Consider the following 22,742-nt stretch of genomic DNA (forward strand, 5'->3'; position numbering starts at 1 on the left):
TTGATGTGTACTTTACTGGTACTCCTAGTAGCATGAGGGTATTAGATACCGGTTCGGTTGCTAAGTGATTAGTAACACGAAATGAAAGCTACGACATAAACGGAGACTAGCTAAAGGCGAGGTGACGATACGTGTTGGAAGTGTTTCCAAGGTTGATATGATCAAACGTCGCACGCTCCCTCTACCATCGGGATTGGTGTTAAACCTAAATAATTGTTATTTGGTGCTTGCGTTAAGCATGAACATGATTGGATCGTGTTTATTGCAATACGATTATTCATTTAAGGAGAATAATGGTTACTCTATTTTCTTGAATATTCACCTTCAATGGTTTATTGAATCTTGATCGTAGTGTCACACATGTTCATGATATTGGTGCCAAAGGTACGAGTTAATGATGATAGTACCACTTACTTGTGGCACTGCCGCTTGAGTCATGTTAGTATAAATTGCATGAAGAGGCTCCATGCTGATGGATCTTTGTACTCACCTGATTTCGAATCACTAGTGACATGCAAATCATACCACATGAGCAAGGCCTTGTTTTCATTGAGATGAAATAAGATAGTAACTTGTTGGAAGTGATACATTTTGATGTATGCAGTCCAATGGGTGCTGAGGCACGCAGTGGATATCATTATGTTCTTACTTCACTGACGATTTGAGTAGATACTAGAGTATTTACTTAATGAATCACAGGTCTGAAATATTGAAAAGTTCAATTCTGTTTCAGAGTGAAGTTCGTCGTAACAAGAGGATAAACTGTCTACGATATGATCATAGAAATGAATATCTGAGTTACGAGTTTTGGTACGCAGTTAAGACAATGTGGAAGTTATTTCGCAGTTCATGCCACCTGGAACATCATAGTGTGATGATGTGTCTGAACATCATAGCCACGCACTATTTGGTATAATACATACTATGGTGTCTCTTATCGAATTACCACTATCGTTTATGGGTTATGCATTAGAGACAACCGCACTCACTTTAAATAGGGCACCGCGTATTTCCGTTGAAGATGACACAGTATAGACTGAGGTTTAGAGAAATCTAAACTGTCGTTTCTTGGGGTTTCGACACTTATGTGAAAAAGTTTCAGTCTGATAAGCTCGAACCCAAAGCGGATAAATGCATCTTCATAGGATATCCAAAACAGTTGGGTACATCTCCTATCTCAGATCCGAAAGCAAAGTGTTTGTTTCTAGAAACGGATCCTTTCTCGAGGAAAGGTTTCTCTTGAAAGAATTGAGTGGGAGGGTAGTAGAACTTGATGAGGTCATTGAACCATCACTTCAACCAGTGTGTAGCAGGGCGCAGGAAGTTGTTCATGTGGCGCCTACACCAATTGAAGTGGAAGCTGATGATGATGATCATTGAGCTTCGAATCAAGTTACTACAAAACCTCGTAGGTCGACAAGGTCGCGTACTGCTGCAGAGTAGTACGGTAACCCTGTCTTGGAGGTCATGTTGTTGAGCAACAGTGAACCTACGAGTTAGGGAGAAAGCGATGGTGGGCCCGGGTTCCGACAAATGGCTGGAAGCCATGAAATCCGAGAGAGGATCCATGTATGAAACCAAAGTGTAGACTTTGGAAGAACTACTTGATGGTCATAGGACTATTGAGTAAAGATGGATCTTTAAAAGGAAGACAGACGATGATAGTGATAAGTCACTATTAAGAAAAGCTCGACTTGTCGCAAAGATGTTTCCGACAAGATCAAACAGTTGACTATGATGAGACTTTCTCACTCGTAGCGATGCTGAAAGTCTGTTAGAATTATGTTAGTAGTTGCTGCATTATTTATGAAATATTGCATGTAGGATGTCAAAACATTGTTTCCTCAACAGTTTCCTTCAGCAAACATTGTATGAGATACAACCATGAGGTTTTGTCGATCCTAAAGATACTAGCAAGTATGCAAGCTCCAGTGATCCTTCAATGGACTGGTGCAAGCATCTCGGAGTTGGAATATACACTTTGATGAGATGATCAAAGATTTTGGGTTTTTTACAAAGTTTATGAGAAACCTGTATTTCCAAAGAAGTGAGTGGGAGCACTATAGAATTTCTGATAGGTATATGTGGTTGACATATTGTGGATCAGAAGTAATGTAGAATTTCTGTAAAGCATACAAGGTTGTTTTGAAAGAAGTTTTCAAAGGAGTACCTGGATTACGCTACTTGAACGTTGAGCATCAAGGATCTATGGAGATAGATCGAAAAGCACTTAACGGAAGTTTCAACAAGATGCATGCCTTGACAAGTTTTTGAAAGGAGTTCAAAATAGGTCAACAAAGAAGGAGTTCATGGTTGCGTTGTGAGGTGTGAATTTGAGTAAGACTCAAAACCCGACCCCGGCAGAATAAAGAGAATAGACGAAGGTCGTCTTCTATGCCTTAGCCGTAGAATCTAAAGTATGCCATGCTGTGTACCGCACCTGATGTGTGCCTTGACTCAAAGTATGTTGAGAGGTACAGAGAGTGATCCATGATTGAATCACTAGCAGCGGTCAAAATTTATCCTTAGTAACTAATGGACTAAGGAATTTTTTCTCGATTATGGAGGTGGTTAAAGAGTTCGTCGTAAAGGGTTACGTTGATGCAAGCTTTGACACTAATCCGAATAACTATGAGTAGTGAAACGGATTCGTATAGTAGAGTAGATATTTGGAGCATTTCCGAATAGCACGTAGTAGCAGCATCTATAAGATGGCATAAAGATTTGTAAAGAACACACGGATCTGAAAGTTTCAGAACCATTGACTAAAACCTCTCTCACGAGCAAGACGTGATCAGACCCCATAACTATATGGGTGTTGGATTCGTTGGAATCACATGGTGATGTGAACTAGATTATTGACTCTAGTGCAAGTGGGAGACTGTTGGAAATATGCCCTAGAGGCAATAATAAATTAGTTATTATTATATTTATTTGTTCATGATAATCGTTTATTATCCATGCTATAATTGTATTGATTGGAAACACAATACTTGTGTGGATACATAGACAAAACACTGTCCCTAGTAAGCCTCTAGTTGACTAGCTCGTTGATCAAAGATGGTCAAGGTTTCCTAGCCATAGGCAAGTGTTGTCACTTGATAACGGGATCACATCATTAGGAGAATCATGTGATGGACTAGACCCAAACTAATAGACGTAGCATGTTGATCGTGTCATTTTGTTGCTACTGTTTTCTGCGTGTCAAGTATTTGTTCCTATGACCATGAGATCATATAACTCACGGACACCGGAGGAATGCTTTGTGTGTATCAAACGTCGCAACGTAACTGGGTGACTATAAAGATGCTCTACAGGTATCTCCGAAGGTGTTCGTTGAGTTAGTATGGATCGAGACTGGGATTTGTCACTCCGTGTGACGGAGAGGTATCTCGGGGCCCACTCGGTAATACAACATCACACACAAGCCTTGCAAGCAATGTAACTTAATGTAAGTTGCGGGATCTTGTATTACGGAACGAGTAAAGAGACTTGCCGGTAAACGAGATTGAAATAGGTATGCGGATGCTAACGATCGAATCTCGGGCAAGTAACATACCGAAGGACAAAGGGAATGACATACGGGATTATATGAATCCTTGGCACTGAGGTTCAAACGATAAGATCTTCGTAGAATATGTAGGATCCAATATGGGCATCCAGGTCCCGCTATTGGATATTGACCGAGGAGTCTCTCGGGTCATGTCTACATAGTTCTCGAACCCGCAGGGTCTGCACACTTAAGGTTCGACGTTGTTTTATGCGTATTTGAGTTATATGGTTGGTTACCGAATGTTGTTCGGAGTCCCGGATGAGATCACGGACGTCACGAGGGTTTCCGGAATGGTCCGGAAACGAAGATTGATATATAGGATGACCTCATTTGGTTACCGGAAGGTTTTCGTTCATTACCGGAAAAGTTTCGGGCTCATCGGTAGTGTACCGGGAGTGCCGGGAGGGGTGCCGGGGACCATCGGGAGGGGTGTCACGCCCCAAGGGGTCTCATGGGCTATGGGAAGAGATAAACCAGCCCCTAGTGGGCTGGAATAAGTTCCCACTAAGGCCCATAAGGTTTGAGAAGGAAAAAACACAAGGTGGAAAGAGTTTCCAAGTGGGAAGGTGGAATCCTACTCCAAGTAGGATTGGAGTAGGACTCCTCCACCTCCAATTTCGGCCAAACCTTTAGGTTTTGAGGCTGCCTCCTCCCCTCCCTCCCACCTATATATACGGAGGTTTTAGGGCTGATTTGAGACGACTTTTCCACGGCAGCCCGACCACATACCTCCACGGTTTTTCCTCTAGATCGCGTTTCTGCGGAGCTCGGGCGGAGCCCTGCTGAGACAAGATCATCACCAACCTCCGGAGCGCCGTCACGCTGCCGGAGAACTCTTCTACCTCTCCGTCTCTCTTGCTGGATCAAGAAGGCCGAGATCATCGTCGAGCTGTACGTGTGCTGAACGCGGAGGTGCCGTCCGTTCGGTACTAGATCGTGGGACTGATCGCGGGATTGTTCGCGGGGCGGATCGAGGGACGTGAGGACGTTCCACTACATCAACCGCGTTCACTAACGCTTCTGCTGTACGATCTACAAGGGTATGTAGATCACTCATCCCCTCTCGTAGATGGACATCACCATGATAGGTCTTCGTGCGCGTAGGAAAAATTTTGTTTCCCTTGCGACGTTCCCCAACAGAACGGACGGACGAACGGTGAAGGCCGCAGCGATGCACTGACGTACGGTCAATGCCGACGGCAACGGACGGTGAAGAACGACGGCGGACGGACGGACGACCGACGGCGGACGGATGACGACGGTGATGGACGGCGACGCGCGAACGGACGGGCGACGGCCACGGTGACGGAGTTGTGATGGCGCGGCGTCGGGAGGGATGGAGGGCGGCGAGATCACGTCGGCGTACGGCTAGGCGTCGGGGGGGGGGGAGGTGGTCGGGTGCAGAGCGAGGCGTCGGGGGCGCGGCGGCGGCGACATCTCGTCGCTGTGGCTAGGGTATGCAACGTCGCTAATCCGCGCCGTCGTGGGAAAACAATATCACGACGTCGGGTGTATTTTATTATTTTTTTCATATGAATATTTGCAAGTCTCCTACAGGAAATCTTTCCATATGAATTTGCAAGTCCCTTTTATGAAAAAATTTCATTTTTTTTCCACGCTTCACGATGAACTTCACAAGGCGGCACGTCAAATTTTAGAATTTTCTGACAATCTGTGCTTTTTTATGAATTTCCATTTAAAAACCGGCACAAACAGATGTCGGACGTGACGCAACGTGCGTTTGGTCTCCGAATTCGTTGAAATTTTGCGTGGCATCATTGCATGTGCATTCTCAGGTGCCGGCAAAAGTTGGGTGAATTTCATGAATGCATGCATGTATTTCATGTGCAACCCATGGGTGTCGGTATGGACGAAAGGGGTGCTACAACGCCATCATGCAACTACCCTTCATGAAAGTTTTTCATTTTTTTCCATGCTTCACGATGAACTTCACAAGGCGGCACATCAAATTTTAGAATTTTCTGACAATCCGTGCTTTTTTTTTGAATTTCCATTCAAAAACAGGCACAAACAGATGCCAGACGTGACGCAACGTGCGTTTGGTCTTCGATTTCGTTGAAATTTTGCGTGGTATCATTGCATGTCCATTCTCAGGTGCCGGCAAAAGTTGGGTGAATTTCATGAATGCATGCATGTACTTCATGTGCAACTCATGGGTGTCGGTATGGACGGAAGGGCTGCTACAACGCCATCTTGCAACTATCCTACTTGAAAAAAGTTCATTTTTTTCCACGATTCACGATGAACTTCACAAGGAGGGACGTCAAATTTAAGAATTTTCTGACAATCCGTGCTTTTTTTATGAATTTCCATTCAAAAACCGGCACAAACAGATGCCGGACGTGACGCAACGTGCGTTTGGTCTTTGATTTCGTTGAAATTTTGCGTGACATCATTGCATGTACTTCATGTTTAAGAAAGATTATAAGTTATTTATATATTATTTAAGAAAACTTATTTAAAATTATTTCATGAATGTTTATATCATTTAAGAAATTTTTTACGTCTTAATATAATTTCATGAATGTTTATATCATTTAAGAAATATTATAAGTTATTTATTTTTGTTTTTTTTCATTTTTGTAAATTTAAATATGTAGTTAACTAATGTAAACAATTTAAATATTTCAAATAAATAATAATAATAATAATAATAATAACAATGTAAACAATGAATTTAGATTCATAATAAACTTAGATAAAATTTCATAGTTCCCTATTACATTCGAACATAATTAAAAAACTAAAAATAAAATTTAATTAAACATACTAAATTCTAAAAATCCTAATCTAATCGGAGTCGAGGTAGACGACGGCGGGCCCGTCCACCGCACCGTCGCCGTCCCCGTCGTCGTCGTCGGAGCTGTCGGTGAGGGCGTCCCAGTCAACGTCGTCGTCAGGCGGCGGGTTTGCCGCCGCTGCCGCCGTCGCCTGGATCGCCGCCGCGATTTCTGCCTCTTCCCTCGCCGCCGCTGCCGCCGTCGCCTGCGATGCCCTCATGGCGACGAGTAGCCCCGGCGAGTCGTCGGGGTCGCCGTCCTCGCGGAGGACGAACTGCTCGGGCGGCACCTCGTACTCCGCCGGGACAGCCGGGGCCGCCACCGGGGCCGCCGGAGGTGGGTGGGGGATCGCCGCCCGACGGCGACGCGGGACGCCCTCGCCACTGCCGCCGCCGCCTGCCGGCAACGCCTGATGACGTCGTTGTAGCTCTTCCCGTCCCAGAAGGTGTGCCGGCCGTGGGTGTTGTAGCGGCCGCCGGGGTGGACCCGGAGCTGCTCCGGCGTCGCGGGGTTCGTCAGCGTCGGATAGCCGTCCTTGCAAATCCACCAATGTTTTGCAAGGCGGCAGCCCGGCGGGACGAGGAGGCCGAAGTTGAACAGCTCATGCGTCAGCGGCTTGTCAAGGCTTTGGGGCCAGTTGCTCTCCGACGCGCCGCCGGCGGAGCAGCTGCCGCCGGCATGGTCCATCGCCGGGTCGTCGGAGAACGGGGAAGGAAGGAGAGAGTTTCGGGGCGACGGGGACCTGCGGCGGAACGACGGAGAGCAGGGGAGAGAAGGAGAGCAGGGGAGCGACGGGTGTGCCGACGAGCCGCGGGACGACGAGTATATATAGCGCCGCGACGGGAGGGGAGGCGACGGGGCAGCTGGCCGGCATAACTCCCCCGGAGTGAATGTGCGTCGCCTCGGGAGCGGTCGAACCAACGGGCCAGCGGCGACGGCCTCGGGAACCGACGCGACTGGGCTCTGACGACGGGGCCGCCATTAATGGCGTCGCCTCGGGAGCTGTCGAACCAACGGGCTAACGGCGGCATCTGACGACACTGACGCGGTGGTTAATGGCGGCGGCTTCGGGAACCGGCGCGGCGAGCTGGCGACGCGGTGGTTAATGACGGGGGCTTCAGGAACCGACGCGGACTGGCGACGCAGCGCGGGATTAATGACGGCGGCGTCGGGAACCGACGTGAACTGACGACGCAGCGCGGAATTAATGTCATGGTCTCGGGAACCGACGGATTGACCGCGGTCAGACTGACGTGGCGACGCCACGTCGCAGCGGGGTGGGACGCGGGTACGACGCGTATACGGGGCTCCTGTACGTCGTCGTTTCGTCAACTGGCGCCCGTCGGGCTGCCGCGCGTAAGTCGGGACGGGGAAAAAGACAATCCTGCCTTTGTTATGAAGGGGTATCGTTTAATCTCAGCCGTCCTTGTGTTTTGGGGTTGTACCGAAGAAGAAGTGTTGGATTAAGAGAAGGATGAGGCCCACCCAGCCCTGAAAATCAAGGGGGCATGTTTAGATTATTGGAAGGTTTAGTAAACTTATGTAGGAGTAGGTCTAGCATTTTCGTTTATACCCCCGCCCCGCGAGTAATGCTACACCTACAAAGGCTTACGTAAAGATTTTACGTACAAACTGATGTGTAAGATTGTGATTGGTAATGAGTAATGCTACACCTACAAAGGCTTACGTAAAGATTTTACGTACAAACTGATGTGTAAGATTGTGATTGGTAATTGAGGGATGAGGGGCCCCACCCCCACTGAAAATCAGGGGGAAGAGAAGAGTTAGTTTGGAAGGTTAAGTAAACCTTTGTAAGTTTTTGTAGGTCTAGCATTTTTGATTGATAATTGAGGGATGAGGGGCTCATCCCCACTAAAAATCAGGGGAGAGAGAAGAGTTAGTTTGGAAGGTTAAGTAAACCTTTGTAAGTTTTTGTATGTTTAGCATTATTGCCGCCCCGCCTCCATTCCAATCCTCACTCCTCCACACGCGTCTCCTCTCCTCTCGCTCGGCTAGCTAGCTAGCTAGCTGACGATACGAGACGCCCCATCCCTCTTCCCCCTCACGCGCACGCTTTCTTCTCTCGACGACGGACGGCCGGAGGCCGGAGGGGCTAGCCGGCCGGCCGGCCGGTTCCTTCCCCGCCTGCCCCGGTAAGACATGTCACATATCACCGCATGTGTGCGTGCTTTGCTCGCCGTCTCTTGTCTCGGCTTGGTTTCTTCGTCGTGTGGTTTTGGTTTTGGTTTTTGGGGAAGGATTTGGACGTTTTTGCCGATGATCTGTAGGTTTCCTGTTTCGGGTTTGATTTGCCGATCGCGTTGGCGTGTACTCCTTTGACGCCACGCGATTTCTCCAGATCTTTCAGTGGCTGGGTTCTGAACTTTTGATGGTGGATCTTTGTGGTCGGTACATCGTTTTGCCGATGATCTTCGTGAGGCTTCGTCCACGTCCTCTCTACCGGTTCCTACCGGCCACCGGTGTTTTCCACTAACTTGTTCTGTTGTTCACATGCTCCCGACGCCATTCTTCAGTCCGGATCTTTGCTGGGGCGTCATACCGTAGCCTTGGATGAATGATATATAGTCGACCAGGCAGGGGAGGTTTTCTCCCATCTTTCTTTCTTTCGGTGAGTTTTGGTCGAGGATCTCGCGTTCTCGCCTCCATGGTGGGTGTAGATGGGCTTCCTCCGCGTCCTGCTGAGGTTCTTCACATCGGGTTTTACATGTGGTTCTCTACCTCGTTTTACTATAGTCTAGACGCCATGCTTTTGTCCTGGATCTTTGCTTTTGTCCTTGGATGGATCATGATGGCCAACCGGCCGGCCGGGCAGGGCCACGATCATGTTTATATATATCCTGTTTTTTTTTTTTGGCTTGCTCTTGAATTCTTCTGTGGAGCCGTGTCACCGGCGCCTCTCCCCATTTCTGTCCATCTGCTTTTGCTTGGCCTACTCGTTTTCTACGTATTTAGTGTCAATTCAGGCCGTTGGTTTGGTTAATTTGCGTCTCTCTCTCTCTCTCTCTGCTTCCTCGGTTTGTATCGGTGACGCCATGCTTTTGTCCTGCATATTTCCTTGGGCGTCGTAGCCTTGGATGGATATACTAGTAGCATCATGTGTGTGTGGATTTTTTTTTTATCGGGAAAAGCTTGGAAACAACCGGCTGATCCAGCATCGTGCGTCCGTCGCCTCCAGCGCGTGATGTGTGTGCCATGCATGCATGACCTGCGCGGCCACTACATCTTTATTGTAATTTTTTTGCAAAAATACCTTTATTGTAAAAGTTTCTTCCGCAACAACACTCATATTACAAAAAACCTGAAAACACAAAAAGAAATTCTGCAACAAGTCGTTTGTTGCAAAAATAAAAATGCAACAAATCATAGTGCGACCATGTTTATATCGTGTTTTATTCTTTTGGCTTGATCTTGCTTTCTTCTGTGGATCCCTGTCTCCGGCGCCTCTCCCCATTTCCATCCATCTTTCCCTTTGCTTGATTGGCCTACTCATATGTTCCGATCACCCTCTGTACTTGCATCTCATCATCCCTTTCGTTTGGTTTGAATCCGGATGACGGTGCTTCTACAATCTGATCTATAAATATAATGGTGGTGTCGCTGTTTGTATTTGTGTAGTTCGAAACCAGATGAACGTGCTTCTCTGCCTAATTCATGGTTACATCTTTTTTTGAAAAGGAGGAAACGAGTCCTCGGACTCTGCATCAATCGATGCATGCAGCCATAATTGATGGTTACATCTAGTTGTGTTTGCATATATTCCGCATCTGGACTTTCGATTAAGATGTATTCCATTGCTTTGTTCTGCAAGAGTTTTAACCTTGGTGGTGGATATGTGATCTGTCCTTGGTGGAGATGTAGATTGCACCGACGGGGTAATTAACGCTCTCCTCTGTTGAACTTGCAACCGATTGGTTTTTTTGTTTTGTTTTTTTTCTTGCGGGGGGCTCGTAACCGATGGTTGATGGATACTTCTTGCAGATCTGTAGATCTTGCTTTTTTAAGTGGAGTTATGTGACCAGTTGCCCATAGGATGCATTGGCGCCTCCCCCCATTTTTGTCCATCTGCTCTTAGTTGCTCTATTTCTTCTGAACGCTTCGTGTACTTGGCATTTCATCACCCTTTTGGATTGAATCTGGCTTACTGTGATTCTATTTTCGATTTATACATGGTGACGTCTCGTCACATGCCTGGCTTGAATCTGGGTGAAGCTTCTACGCTTGATTTATGGTGACATAGCTAGTTGTATTTGTGTAGTTCGAAACTTGCATCCCTACAAATACTAAATCAAACTTAAACAAAAGGAAGTCACTAAGACCAATTATCATGCAACCAGCCATATGAGAAAAGAAACACAAGTCAAGAAACCATTTAGTCAGTGGGAATCGAAATGAAAGCCTATGTAGTCATTAATTGGCTCTCTCTGGAGGCCCAAATGCAACTCGCACGCAGTTGAATGAAGTGAGACAAATAGCAGCTTCTAGGTTATAAGCATGCAAGACTATGAAGTTGTCCTATCAGGACGTGTTTAGATATCTGCAAGAAGTTTTGTGGGTAAGAAAGTTTCCAGTAAGCATCTAGTTATGTTTGTGTAGATATGTGTTTTCGCATCTGAACTTCTAATTAGCACGTTTCTCTAATGGTCTAATCTATGGTTATGTTGCGCAGGAGTCTTGGTTTCTGTGGTGGTGAATCTGTGACCTGCCCTTGGTGGAGATCCATAGATTGCACCGGCAAGGTAAGCTGAGGGTTGAGTGGTGGTGGGCACTATGTGGATCCTCGGCAGCTGCTGCTGGTGCACTGCTTCAGCGGAAACCCTGGGATCTGGTCTTACAGATCGGACGATGGTGATACTCCGGTGTCGTTTTTCTCTTGGGAACATCATTTGTGGAGCAACGTTGGATGACAGAGGCAGGAGGTGGAGTGGCTTCGTCTTGCATGGAGCTGTCAAGTCATGCCTAGTTGGCAAGTGCTACGCATGACAGTTCTTCCAGAGTCTTGGTGTCTGTACGTATGAGCGCAGGGCGATGGGGCCGTTGGGCGCCGTGGTGGTGTCGACGTATGTATGAACTTGCAAGGATGATGCGGATCTCTTTTCTGAAGATGGGTCAGTGGTATGAAGATGATGACGGCTCCTAAAACATGTGCATGTGGTATGCACTTCAGGTCTGCTGCATCGGTTGTTGGTCCCGGTACGTTATGTGAGTGAATTGGTGACGACACCGGTTTTAGATATGGGGAGTGAGAGCACTTCATGTTATCGAATTTGTAGGTGTGAGTGGTGGCTTCGGGTGGGTTGATGTATGTTTTTATCAGACCTTTTTAGAATAATTAATAAAGATGACCGCATGCATCGATTGATGCAGAAGCCGGGGGTTTAACCTCCTTTTTTTTTAAAAAAAAACCGTCTACCCCTGAAACTATATATGTCCTCGTTTGAAAATGTGTTAATGCGGTGTAACCGCTAGACTCTTGAAATTGTAGTTTCATTTGCTACATCTATCTAAACTTTTAATCAATACATCTACTTGATTCTAAACTTTACAAGGGAATTATGCCGAACTCTCCACATTCTACTGGTACTGCAGGTATATATAATTACCTTACTAATTCTGTTCCTAAATTTTAGATAAACTTATTCCTGGAAATGCTATAGTTTCCGCAACATTGCACTTCTCCATATTATCAAATTACACTCTCATAATATTGTTATTTTTATAAGTTTGTGTGCGGTGAAGTATATGAAACTATGGATTGGGACACCGTTGTAATTTGTTGGTACATTTGCCATCTCATGCATTTAACGAATCATTCAACAATATATTGGATCGATCAAAGAATGAGTAGTTAAATAGCCGTGTAAATATTTTTATGTATGGGATTCATCTGATCCATACTTACTTGCACTGCATACAGTTCTTTCAGTGTGTCCAACAGTTTTTTTGAAAAATGTGTCTAACATTTCTATCAAAAAATGGGCCCAACATTTTTGTCGCTTCCAGGAACAAAGAGGCGCCAAGCAAAACCTAAAAGCGACAATGAGAATATAATTGAGGAGAGCAATGTTAACACCAACAGTGGTCACGGTGCCATTGTCTGCAAGAAACCAAAGAGAGAAGCTGCCCGTTCGAATTTCAATTAAAAGGCATTTGACTTATCTGAAGAGGATTCACCTATCACAACCACGGAAATCAGAACTGAGGAGGAAACAGAGGCAATTAGGTTGACAAGAACAGGACCTGAAGATGAGCAATGCCGTAGAGAACTCATCAATTTCATACTGCATGGTAGAGATGGTAATCTGCAACCGTTCGAAATGTCTCAGAGTGATGGTGTCTCCATGACAGCTCTTGTCATGCCATTTGATAATCATATAAAAAAGGACAGAAAAAAGGGAATACGGTGTGTCGGATTTGGGCGGATTAAGGGATGGGCAATTTCCGGCTATAAGGAAGGCGCTGCGGTAATTTGGGTCTCAACAGAATTAGCTGGCTATATATGCGTGAAGCCCACAAAAAGCTACAGATCTCATTTTGACCTTTTCAGCCAAAAAGCTCATGCATGTATTGAAGTTTACAGGAAGCTAGCTAGATCGGTCGGCGGAAACCCCTTGCTGAGCCTGGAAGAGCTGCTTGCCGGTGTTGTTCGTTCCATTAAATCGAGAAGCGGCTTCAATGGAAAACCAAGCAAGGACTTTGTGATCTCCATCGGTGAGTTTGTACATAACCAACTCACTGCACTGGATCATGCAACAAACAACGATGATGATATGTTGTCGACGCTGCCTGCTCTTGTGGCACTAAGAAATGAGTGTAAATCTAGGGTGGGATTCAGCAAGACGGCAGCTTTGGCCTCACATGGAACTCTGACGATCAAGGATGGGCGGTGCAAGGAGCTGCAGCTGACCGAGAATGAGGATGAAGAAGAGAAACTAGCAAGGTTGTTGCAAGAAGAGGAAGAGTGGGAAATGAAAAAGGCGAGAGCCAAGAGTGGAAGTTCACAGAAAAATAAAAATGCCTACATCAAGATCATTGAAGCTGAGATTGCCAATGACTACCCACTGCCAGCATACTATACACCATGTGATATGGAGATGGATGAGTACATGCTTGACGGCGAAGATGGCATGCTGCCAGTAAGAATACTCAACAATTGGGCTTTATATAATTTAGATTCCAGATTCATGCCTTTGGAGCTCATCCCCATGAAACCACGTGCTGAAAATGATATTGTTATCTTTGGGCTGGTTGTATGAGAGATGACGATGGCACCTTATGTTCAACAGCTGAGACAGAAGAGTTATCTTCTTCCTCGAGTAAATCTGTCAGGAAGATCAAGGAATTCCAATTTATCTAAGTCCCATCAAGTAATGGGTTGTAGAATTTGGTGGCTCAATGGTCTGCTTATCTATTCGAACCGACATAGCTTGGTAAGAACTCATGCAACTCTAATTCATTATGTACTATTGTACTTATAAGCACACCTGTTACACTATTTTATTTTATGCATGGAATCTTGCAATTCCTTCCTATTAAACCTTCCATTTACTTCATACATGATTTTAAATTATGTCAGGTACAAATTACGTCAGCCAACGAAGCATTATGCGCCATGGTGTGACACTGTCCTTAAAACAGCGAGACTGGCCGTCGGCATCATCGCCCTTTTAAAGGAACAAACTCGTGCTTCAAAACTCTCGTTCGCTGATGTTATCAAGGAAGTATCAGAATATGGTGGGCACCTTGCATTCATTTCAACAAATGCAATACTTGTTGAAAGATACGTTGTGGTGCATGGACAGATAATTCTTCAGCAGTTTGCAAGTTATCCAGAAGAGTCTATTCGGCGGTGTGCCTTTGTCACATCCCTTGTCGCGAAGATGGAAGCAAGAAGGCACACAAAGCTAGCGATGAAGAAGAAATCTCAAGCGGTGAGAGGAGATAATCTGGATCCCAGTGCAAAAATGGCCCCAACATCCAAAAGAAAACTTATGCGTGCAACAACCACAAGGTTGATCAGCAGGATATGGGGTGATTACTATGCAACCCATTTTCCAGAGGACTTAAAGGAGGGAGATGAGAATAATGAACCAAATGAAATTGAGGAGGAACAAGAACAAAATGAACATGATGATGTTGAAGGGGAGGTTGAAGTTGGTGAGGAACATGTTTTGAGGACCTCGCCATCAACAAGGTCTCGAAACTCAGTCTTGAGTGCTTGTAAAGAAATCAAATGGGAAGATCAAACAGTTGGAAAAACACTCTCTAGAGAAGCTCTGTACAGAAGTGTTAGAGTTGGAGATCTCAGCATTGTTGTTGGTGGTGCAGTCACAATGGAAGATGGTTCAGGAGAAGCCATCATGTATCTTGTTGAGTATATGTACGAGACACATGATGGCACACAAATGATTCATGGAAGAGTTCTGCAAAATGGTTCACACACTGCCCTCGGCAACGCCGCAAACAAAAGGGAGGTGTTCTTTACCAATGACTGTTTAGATTTCCAAGTATGTGACATGAAAGAATCAGTGACTGTCAACTTCCAGCTGATTCCTTGGGCCACAAGTGCAGAAAAGAGCAGCTAGAAGCTATAAGGGTGGAGAGGGCTAATGCAGAGTATAGGAAGAAGAAAGGTTTGCCGGTGGAGTATATCTGCAAAAGTCTATACTGTCCTGAGAAAGGTGCCTTTTTCTCCCTTCCTTATGAGAAAATGGGCGCCGGAACCGCCACTTGCAGTTCTTGCGAGGAGCGAGAAGCGGTCGGTGATGAATTCAAAAAACTGTCCGAGACCAGCTTTGTCCTCAAGAAGGCCACATACAATGTTCACGACTTCCTGTACATCAAGCCCGAGTTTTTCTCTCGAGTCGCGGGCCGTGGGACCTACAGGGCTGGAAGAAATGTGGGCCTGAAGCCCTATGTGGTATGCCATTTGCAGAGTGTCAATGCTGCTACTGGATCTTATAAAGCTAATCTAGAATCAATAAAAGTCAGTGTAAGAAGGCTATACAGGCCCGATGATATTTCATCGGATAAAGCTTACTCTTCAGATATCAGAGAGGTTTGGCACTCTGCCTTATGTTTACCACATTTTTTATGTGCATCATTACCATCATATTATGCCTGTGATTCCACCTAACTTTATGTTTTTTACACTTGGACTTTAATCTAATTTTCTTTGTTGTTTGATCCAGGTGTGCTACAGTGAAGATATAGTGAGTGTGCCTGTTGCGATGATAGAGGGAAAATGTGAGGTTACAACAAAGGATGACCTTTTAAATTCAAACCTTCCAGTAGTGGTTGAGCATGCCTTCTACTGTGAACATTTATATGAACCTGATACTGGAGCTCTCAAACAGGTCAGAACGATATTGCCGAAATTCAGCTTTTGATTTTCCCCAGTTACCTTTGCGTTCATTTTGTTGCAGCTATCTGGTAATGTATTTTCCATTTGCATGTTTTTCATTAGATGTGCATGTGTATTTTGGTAGACAAAACACACCTTGGCCTCCACATACCTTCTGATCATTCAACTCTACAGGTGCATCACGTACAAAATGGGCGATCGAATATGAAGAACCTGCTGGGCAAGCATTTGTTCAAAATCATCCTGAAGCAGCAGTGTTTGTGGAGAACTGCAATGTGGTTCTGAAGTATGCAAAATCCATTTTCCCCTTTGGATGTACTAAGCACATTACTCCTGTATCTCCAACTCAATTGTGACTTTTCGCCTTTGCAGGGCGACAATGGACAAGTGTGGCAATGTCGATGATTGTGTCTCGACTTCCGAGGCTTCTGCAGGAGCAGCTAAACTTTCAGATGTGAAGGTTAAGAATCTCCCTGTGCCTGGTGAAATAGAGTTCATCAATGGTGGCCCTCCATGACAGGTCAGTTGTTTCACCTATACACCAGGAAAATGCTTGATGCTCTGTTAATCTTCAGCAATGTTGCTTGACACTAGCTGTTCATCCTTTCTCAGAGATTTTCCGGGATGAACAGATTCAACCAGACTCCATGGAGCAAAGTTCAGTGCGAGATGATTTTGGCATTCCTGTCCTTTGCGGAGTATTTCCGCCCTAGGTTCTTCCTTTTGGAAAATGTCAGGAACTTTGTTTCATTCAACAAAGGCCAAACCTTCAGACTGACGCTAGCATCACTCCTGGAGATGGGTTATCAGGTGCTGCTTGACACTTTCTCTACTCTGTTTGTGCTTAATTGTGTTACTGGCATTGTTTCCCCTCCATATGTTCTGAACCTTGTCTGCATGTTCATAGGTTCGATTCGGCATTTTAGAGGCAGGTGCTTACGGTGTCGCACAGTCCAGGAAAAGGGCGTTCATCTGGGCCGCCGCGCCTGGGGAGACTCTTCCTGACTGGCCTGATCCGATGCACTTCTTCGCGAGCCCTGAGCTGAAGATCAATCTTCCACGAGGCAAATATTATGCCACTGCTAGGAGTACCGCTGGAGGGGCTCCTTTCCGCCCTATGACAGTCAGGGATACAATCGGCGATCTACCACCAGTGGAGAATGGCACCAGCAAACCAACAATGCAGGTACTGTATCACAGAATCCCTACTCCACTCAAGTTTCTTGTGTCAGTATCAGTCAATGTTCTTGATCTGTAGAAGCTGAATTTTCTTTCTCCTTGTGTGCTGCAGTATGGAAACGAGCCCATCTCCTGGTTCCAGAAGAAGATTCGAGGCGATGTGCTTTCTCTGAGTGACCACAAATCCAAAGAGATGAACCAGCTGAATCTCATAAGGTGCAAGCACATCCCCAAGCGCCCTGGCTGTGACTGGCATGACCTGCCAGATGAGAAGGTAGCATTCAGTTTCATCATATTATTCACTTTTTATGCTGCTCTCTACATTCTTGGTAACCAACCATGTGATGTACTAGCAGCTAATTTTCATCATGTGAATGCCATAGGTGAAGCTATCGACGGGGCAAACGTTGGAGCTGATCCCCTGGTGCTTGCCCAACACAGCCAAGAGGAACAATCAGTGGAAAGGACTGTATGGGAGGCTGGACTGGGAGGGCAACTTCCCCACATCAGTGACGGATCCCCAGCCGATGTGCAAGGTCGGCATGTGCTTCCACCCTGATCAGGACAGGATCATCACTGTTCGTGAATGTGCGCGATCCCAGGTAACCAAGTACCCCTTGTCAATATCCCCATCTGTGAACATACTACCAAGCATTCTACTGCATAGAGTGGGTAGTACACAGCAATACATCCACTGGTGCTTTGGCAATTACACTTGGCTAAAATGAAGCATAGTTGACAGTAGATTCTGTTCTCATTAATGCTACTAGAGTAGATTGAGCTATTTTATCGGAATCAGCTCATAGTTGTGTGCACGTGCAAGCACAATTGCCTCGTTTGCCGTCTGGCTTAACCTCCAGGGCAGGCACAGGCAGATCATCAGAATCCAATGCACGATGCCATGAATCAGATCTGCTGCTATCTTTCTGAAGATCTATGATCTGATCCCACGACATGACATGAATGCAGGGCCTACTTGATGGCCACCGTTTTGCTGGCAACATCCAGAGCAAGCACAGGCAGATTGGGAATGCCGTGCCACCTCCCCTTGCCTCCGCGCTAGGGAGGAAGCTCAAGCAAGCCATCGATGCCAAGCCTACAGTGGCTTAAGTTAGCTGAAGACATGGTCCAAGTGGGACTTAATTTATCATTGGGCCCTATATATATTCTGGGAACAGTTGACTCTGAAGTTATTACAGGCTGGTCACATTTGTGCATCTGTTGTAAGGAGGATTAAAAACATCAGGATGTTGGTGGAGGGAACATGCTCTTAGCATTGGGGGCATAATCTTTAGTGAACACAGGGAACATACTCTTGGAATTGGGGGCATAATCTTTTAGTAAACAGCAACCGTAATGCAATGCCAAGAGGGTTATATGATTACATAGATGAATGCAGTTTTCTGTTCTTTACAAGTGAGAATTATACCACCATCAAGATCAATTGTCATTTTCCAAAGTTGCGAAGAAAAAATAAAGCAACAATCTACCTTTTGTACTGGTCACATGAAACCAACTCTTGGGCTCACTCTGTCACTTGATCTCTTTCATGTGTCAGATTTCCTAAGAATCTCCTGTGCTGACCTGTTACTCTGTTAGTATATTCATACATTGGAGTTTAAAGTGAGGATTACCATCATCGAAAACAATTGTTGTTCTCCAAAGTTGTGAGGAAAAGAAAACAGAGAAGCATGTATCAGCTCTGGAGCTCACCTATCAGTTGATATGAACCCAACTCTGGAGCTCAGCTATCAGTTGATATCTTTCATGTATCAGCTTTTCCAAGAAACAAATCTTCTGTGTTGGCCCTGTCACTCTGTTAATTGACTCAACGATATGTGCATAAGAACATAGTAAGATACACTGAATTTCACAATCTTTAGTACCACAACAACTAGTCAGTAGGAGGGATGATTTACACCTTGGAGCAACATCTTACAAAAAAATCCCCTTTGAAAACAGCTTCAGATCATCACAATCGGCTTAAGAATTTCACCTGAACACCAAGCGGACTACAAAGAAACCAAAACTCCCCACAAAAGGGAAAGCAAACAAGATCCTATACACCGCATACAGACTACAAAAGACTGAATTTCCGTAGCATTACATCCTGGAAGAAGAGAGGATGAGAAGAAACGCCCTTTGACCGAATGGCTCACTCATCTCGGGAGCGTGCTGTAGCCGTAGGTGCTCCCCGTGAAGGACGAGACGGCGGCGTCGGCGTCGAAGGCGTCCCTCTCGTCGAGGTAGACGTTCATGCGGAACGCGGCGTGCACGCCGATGAGGGCGGAGGCGATGACGAGGGAGACGAGCAGGTTGAGGCCCGCGCGGGTGAGCGCGACGGCGAGCACGGTGGCGGCGGAGAGGGCGGCCAGCACGACGCGGTCGTCGACGTCGCGGCCGAGGCAGGCGAGCGGGCCCGCGTCCCCGCCGCGGCCGAAGTAGAACGCGAGCCAGGCGACGAAGAGGCCGAGGAAGGCGAGCATGGAGCGCGGGCGGTAGACGAGGCCGAGGAAGACGAGCAGGAGCGCCGCGAGCGCGTAGTTGGCGCGGAAGTATGCGAGGTTGCGGCGCGCCCGGGCGCGCGCCTCGCCGCAGGTCTCCGGGCGGGAGAAGGCCGTGTGGTCCAGCACCTCCCTCCACGCCCGCGGCCGGCCCACGGCCGCGGCCGCCGCGGCGCTCGCCCCCGCGCGCGAGAAGAAGGCCACCCCCGCCTCCGCCGCCGTCGCTGCCGGCGGGGAGGATGCGGACGAGGAGGAGGGCGCCTCGCCGTCGCCGTTCGCGTCGGGCCGCGGCGGCGGCGGGGGCGGGGCCGGGGCCGGGACGGCGCCGTAGCGCGACCAGGAGGCCGTTGAGGAGGACATGGCGGGGGGGAGCGAGGGACGAACCCTAGGTGGTGGAGGGGAGGGGGAGGGGGAGGGGGGCTGGATCGGGGGATCGTGCCGTGATTGATTGAACTGCTTCGGTCGAGCGATCGATCGGGTTTTGTCGAGTGGATCTCGCTGGCTGGATGGATGGATGGGGGGAGGACCGGAGGAGGAAGGGGGGGGGGGGGGGGGGGGGAAGAGAAAAGGTTTGCTTTCGGGGATTTTTATGAGCCCAATTGGCCAATTCGCGGGCTAATTTAATGGTGGTATTGAAGCGACTAGGAGTAGTTGGGACGTCGGCAGATCCGATCGAGCGGCTCAGAATGGCTCCTCTTCGGACACACACGCACGCACACAAACGCGCGTCCATGTCACGGTTCATATGCAACAAACCAGAGTGTCCAAATCGCACTTAAGCGGGCGTTAGTTTGCGGCGTGTCAACGTGGAACGTGTACAGTGTGCTCACAACCTTCTTTTTCTTTGTGTGTGTGCGGGGTAAAGTGAGATTTATACTTCCTCCGTCTCAAAATAAGTGACTTAAAAGTGACTCAACTTTGCACTAACTTTAGTGCAAAGTTGAGTCACTTTTAAGTCACTTATTTTGGAAGTAAGGGAGTATTACTCAAAGAGGCAAATCAGTGAGAACCAAGTTTACAATGTCATTTTTAAGAGCCGCTCGCCCTTGTCGACAAATGAGTCGTCTCGCTAGCACACCAGCTTACATGAATGAATGAAAACGAAGAGTTGATACCAGTAACAACAAGACTTGTGAAAAGAGTGATCTCGAGCATCCACCTTATTAATCAACAAGAGATAATCAAACTGAAGGGTGGCATTGTGAAAATCTCCATAATAAATAGGCAGTGGTTCTATAAATTCAGGTGTAATGTTGCCATAAAAGCATTAGCGGCAACCTACATGACATCTGCAAATATGGTCATGCACCACCGAGTGGCGGAGGCAGCAATAATTTTTAGGTGTGGTGAATTTTTTGAAGAACAAAACGACGTATACTATAATGATGCAAGAGCTATATTACTTCATATTCATTAAATACAATCAAAATCCATAAGTAAGTACTGGCAACGAAATATCCCACTATACGTCATCCTTGATCTGCTCATACCCCCGCGTTTGCCGAGTCGTCATCGCTGGTAGCCGCCTTCGACTCGGCTAGTCGAAGGCCGCCGCTGCTGGGTGCTACCACCCTGTCGTTCCTTACTGCCTTTCGCTGCCGTCACCACTATGTACGATCAAGATCTTACGAACAGTCGCAAGGTTCGGGTGTACCGCTAATTTTATTGTCATGGACTAGTATCGTACGTGGATTACTAACCACGCCCAATAGCAAACAGCCAATCAGGCCCAACGGGAGGCACAATTCAGCTTCAGACTTAAATTTGCATGTACGTTTGTCTAAAAAAAAGGACACGTACGTATATTTGCAGCGAGCGACAACATTTAGGTATGGCGCCTGCCAAGCCTCGCCATATAGCTCGCTTCGCCACTGGCACCACCACACCCGCTATTGAGCTCCATGAAGATGTGAAGATTTATGCATCCACTTTGAAATGAAACTAAGTAAACAAATTGGTGGTGGAGTCCATTTCTCACATGCCTTGAATTTGCATGTCTTGTTGAATCATTGTTCTTTAAACAATGCAAAACCAAGCAAACGGTCGCAGCAGTTGTGGGCGTCTGTTCCAGCATCGATCTATCTCAGTACCGACATTTTTGCGTCTGTTGGGACAACTGACTGCAATTTCTCAACCCGATCATAGCAGTTGTGGGTGTCGGTTCCAGCATCGGTCTACGTCTCTACCAACATTTTCACGCCCGCGCGCACACTGTGGCCGGTTGTAGCAAAGCCAATCGTCGATCATAGCTATCTATGGTGTTGGTTGCAGCTTACCCATACCATCGTGAGCATCCCGTGGTGCAGGTTGCGGTTCGTCGTCATGCCCATACAAGCATTTGACGATGTCCGATGTAGCTTTTCAACGCACTGGTTGCAGCTCCCCGTCGAGCCATCACAACAACCCGTGATGACAGTTCCAGCTCAGTGTGGCCATCGTTGCATCTCATTGTGGTGACATCACAAACTCGTCACGGGCATGGTTCTAGCGAGCCATGGTCATCGTTGCATCGCGCAACCCTCAATGACCATCGCAATTGGTCGCGGTCTCGGTCATAGCTCGTCGACCTCATGATTCCAACAACCCCATCACCTCGTAGCACCGACAGGGGGTTCCAGCACACAGTTTAGTTGTTGTTTGTCCCAACAACCATGGTTGTCAGTTCCGGCAACCGTGGTCGAAGATCCTAGCATTCGTAGCCGCCGGTCCCAGCAATCACGGCCACACGGCTTGTGCCATCATGTACGCACACCCATAGTAGTTTTTGGCGTCTCCAGTTGAAGCATGAGCATCTGTTGGGCACAATATCGCCCTTCCCCTCTCGATCACCGCCATAGCATGGCCCGCATCACTTGGCCTAGCAGCTCACTGTTGGGGAACGTTGCATGGGAAATAAAAAAATTCTACGCACACGAAGACCTATCATGGTGATGTCCATCTACGAGAGGAGATTTGGATCTACGTATCCTTGTAGATCACACAGCAAGAAGCATTAAGAAACATGGTTGATGTAGTGGAACGTCCTCACGTCCCTCGATCCGCTCCGCGAACCGTCCCACGAACCGTCCCACGATCCGTTCCGATCTAGTGCCGAACGGACGGCACCTCCGCGTTCAGCACACGCACAGCTCGACGATGATCTCGGCCTTCTTGATCCAGCAAGCAAGACGGAGAAGTAGATGAGTTTTCCGCCAACGTGACGGCGCTCCGGTGGTGGTGACGATCTACTCCTGCAGGGCTCCGCCCGAACTCCGCAGAAATACGATCTAGAGGAAGAACTATGGTGTCTAGATCTGAGTTGCACGTTGTAAAAGTTGTCTCAA

At 47.0% G+C, this 22,742-nt stretch overlaps 1 protein-coding gene and 1 pseudogene across 1 annotated transcript; one reads left to right on the top strand and one right to left on the bottom strand.

Moving 5' to 3' along the window:
- Window positions 1-9,019: 9,019 nt before the first annotated feature.
- On the top strand, window positions 9,020-18,399 carry LOC123397242 (annotated as a pseudogene).
- Window positions 18,400-18,774: 375 nt separating this feature from the next.
- Window positions 18,775-19,938, bottom strand: LOC123452739 (PRA1 family protein E-like). Its single transcript, XM_045129450.1, has one exon. It carries the CDS (start codon window positions 19,777-19,779, stop codon window positions 19,075-19,077), a length of 705 nt encoding a protein of 234 aa, XP_044985385.1. The 5' UTR covers window positions 19,780-19,938; the 3' UTR covers window positions 18,775-19,074.
- Between the last annotated feature and the right edge of the window lie 2,804 nt (window positions 19,939-22,742).

Source organism: Hordeum vulgare, chromosome 5H (assembly GCF_904849725.1).
Source record: "Hordeum vulgare subsp. vulgare chromosome 5H, MorexV3_pseudomolecules_assembly, whole genome shotgun sequence".
Taxonomy (NCBI): Eukaryota; Viridiplantae; Streptophyta; class Magnoliopsida; order Poales; family Poaceae; genus Hordeum; species Hordeum vulgare.

Coding starts and splice junctions, on each gene's coding strand:
- LOC123452739 (XM_045129450.1), bottom strand. CDS start 19,779: ATGTCCTCCTCAACGGCCTCCTGGTCGCGCTACGGCGCCGTCCCGGCC.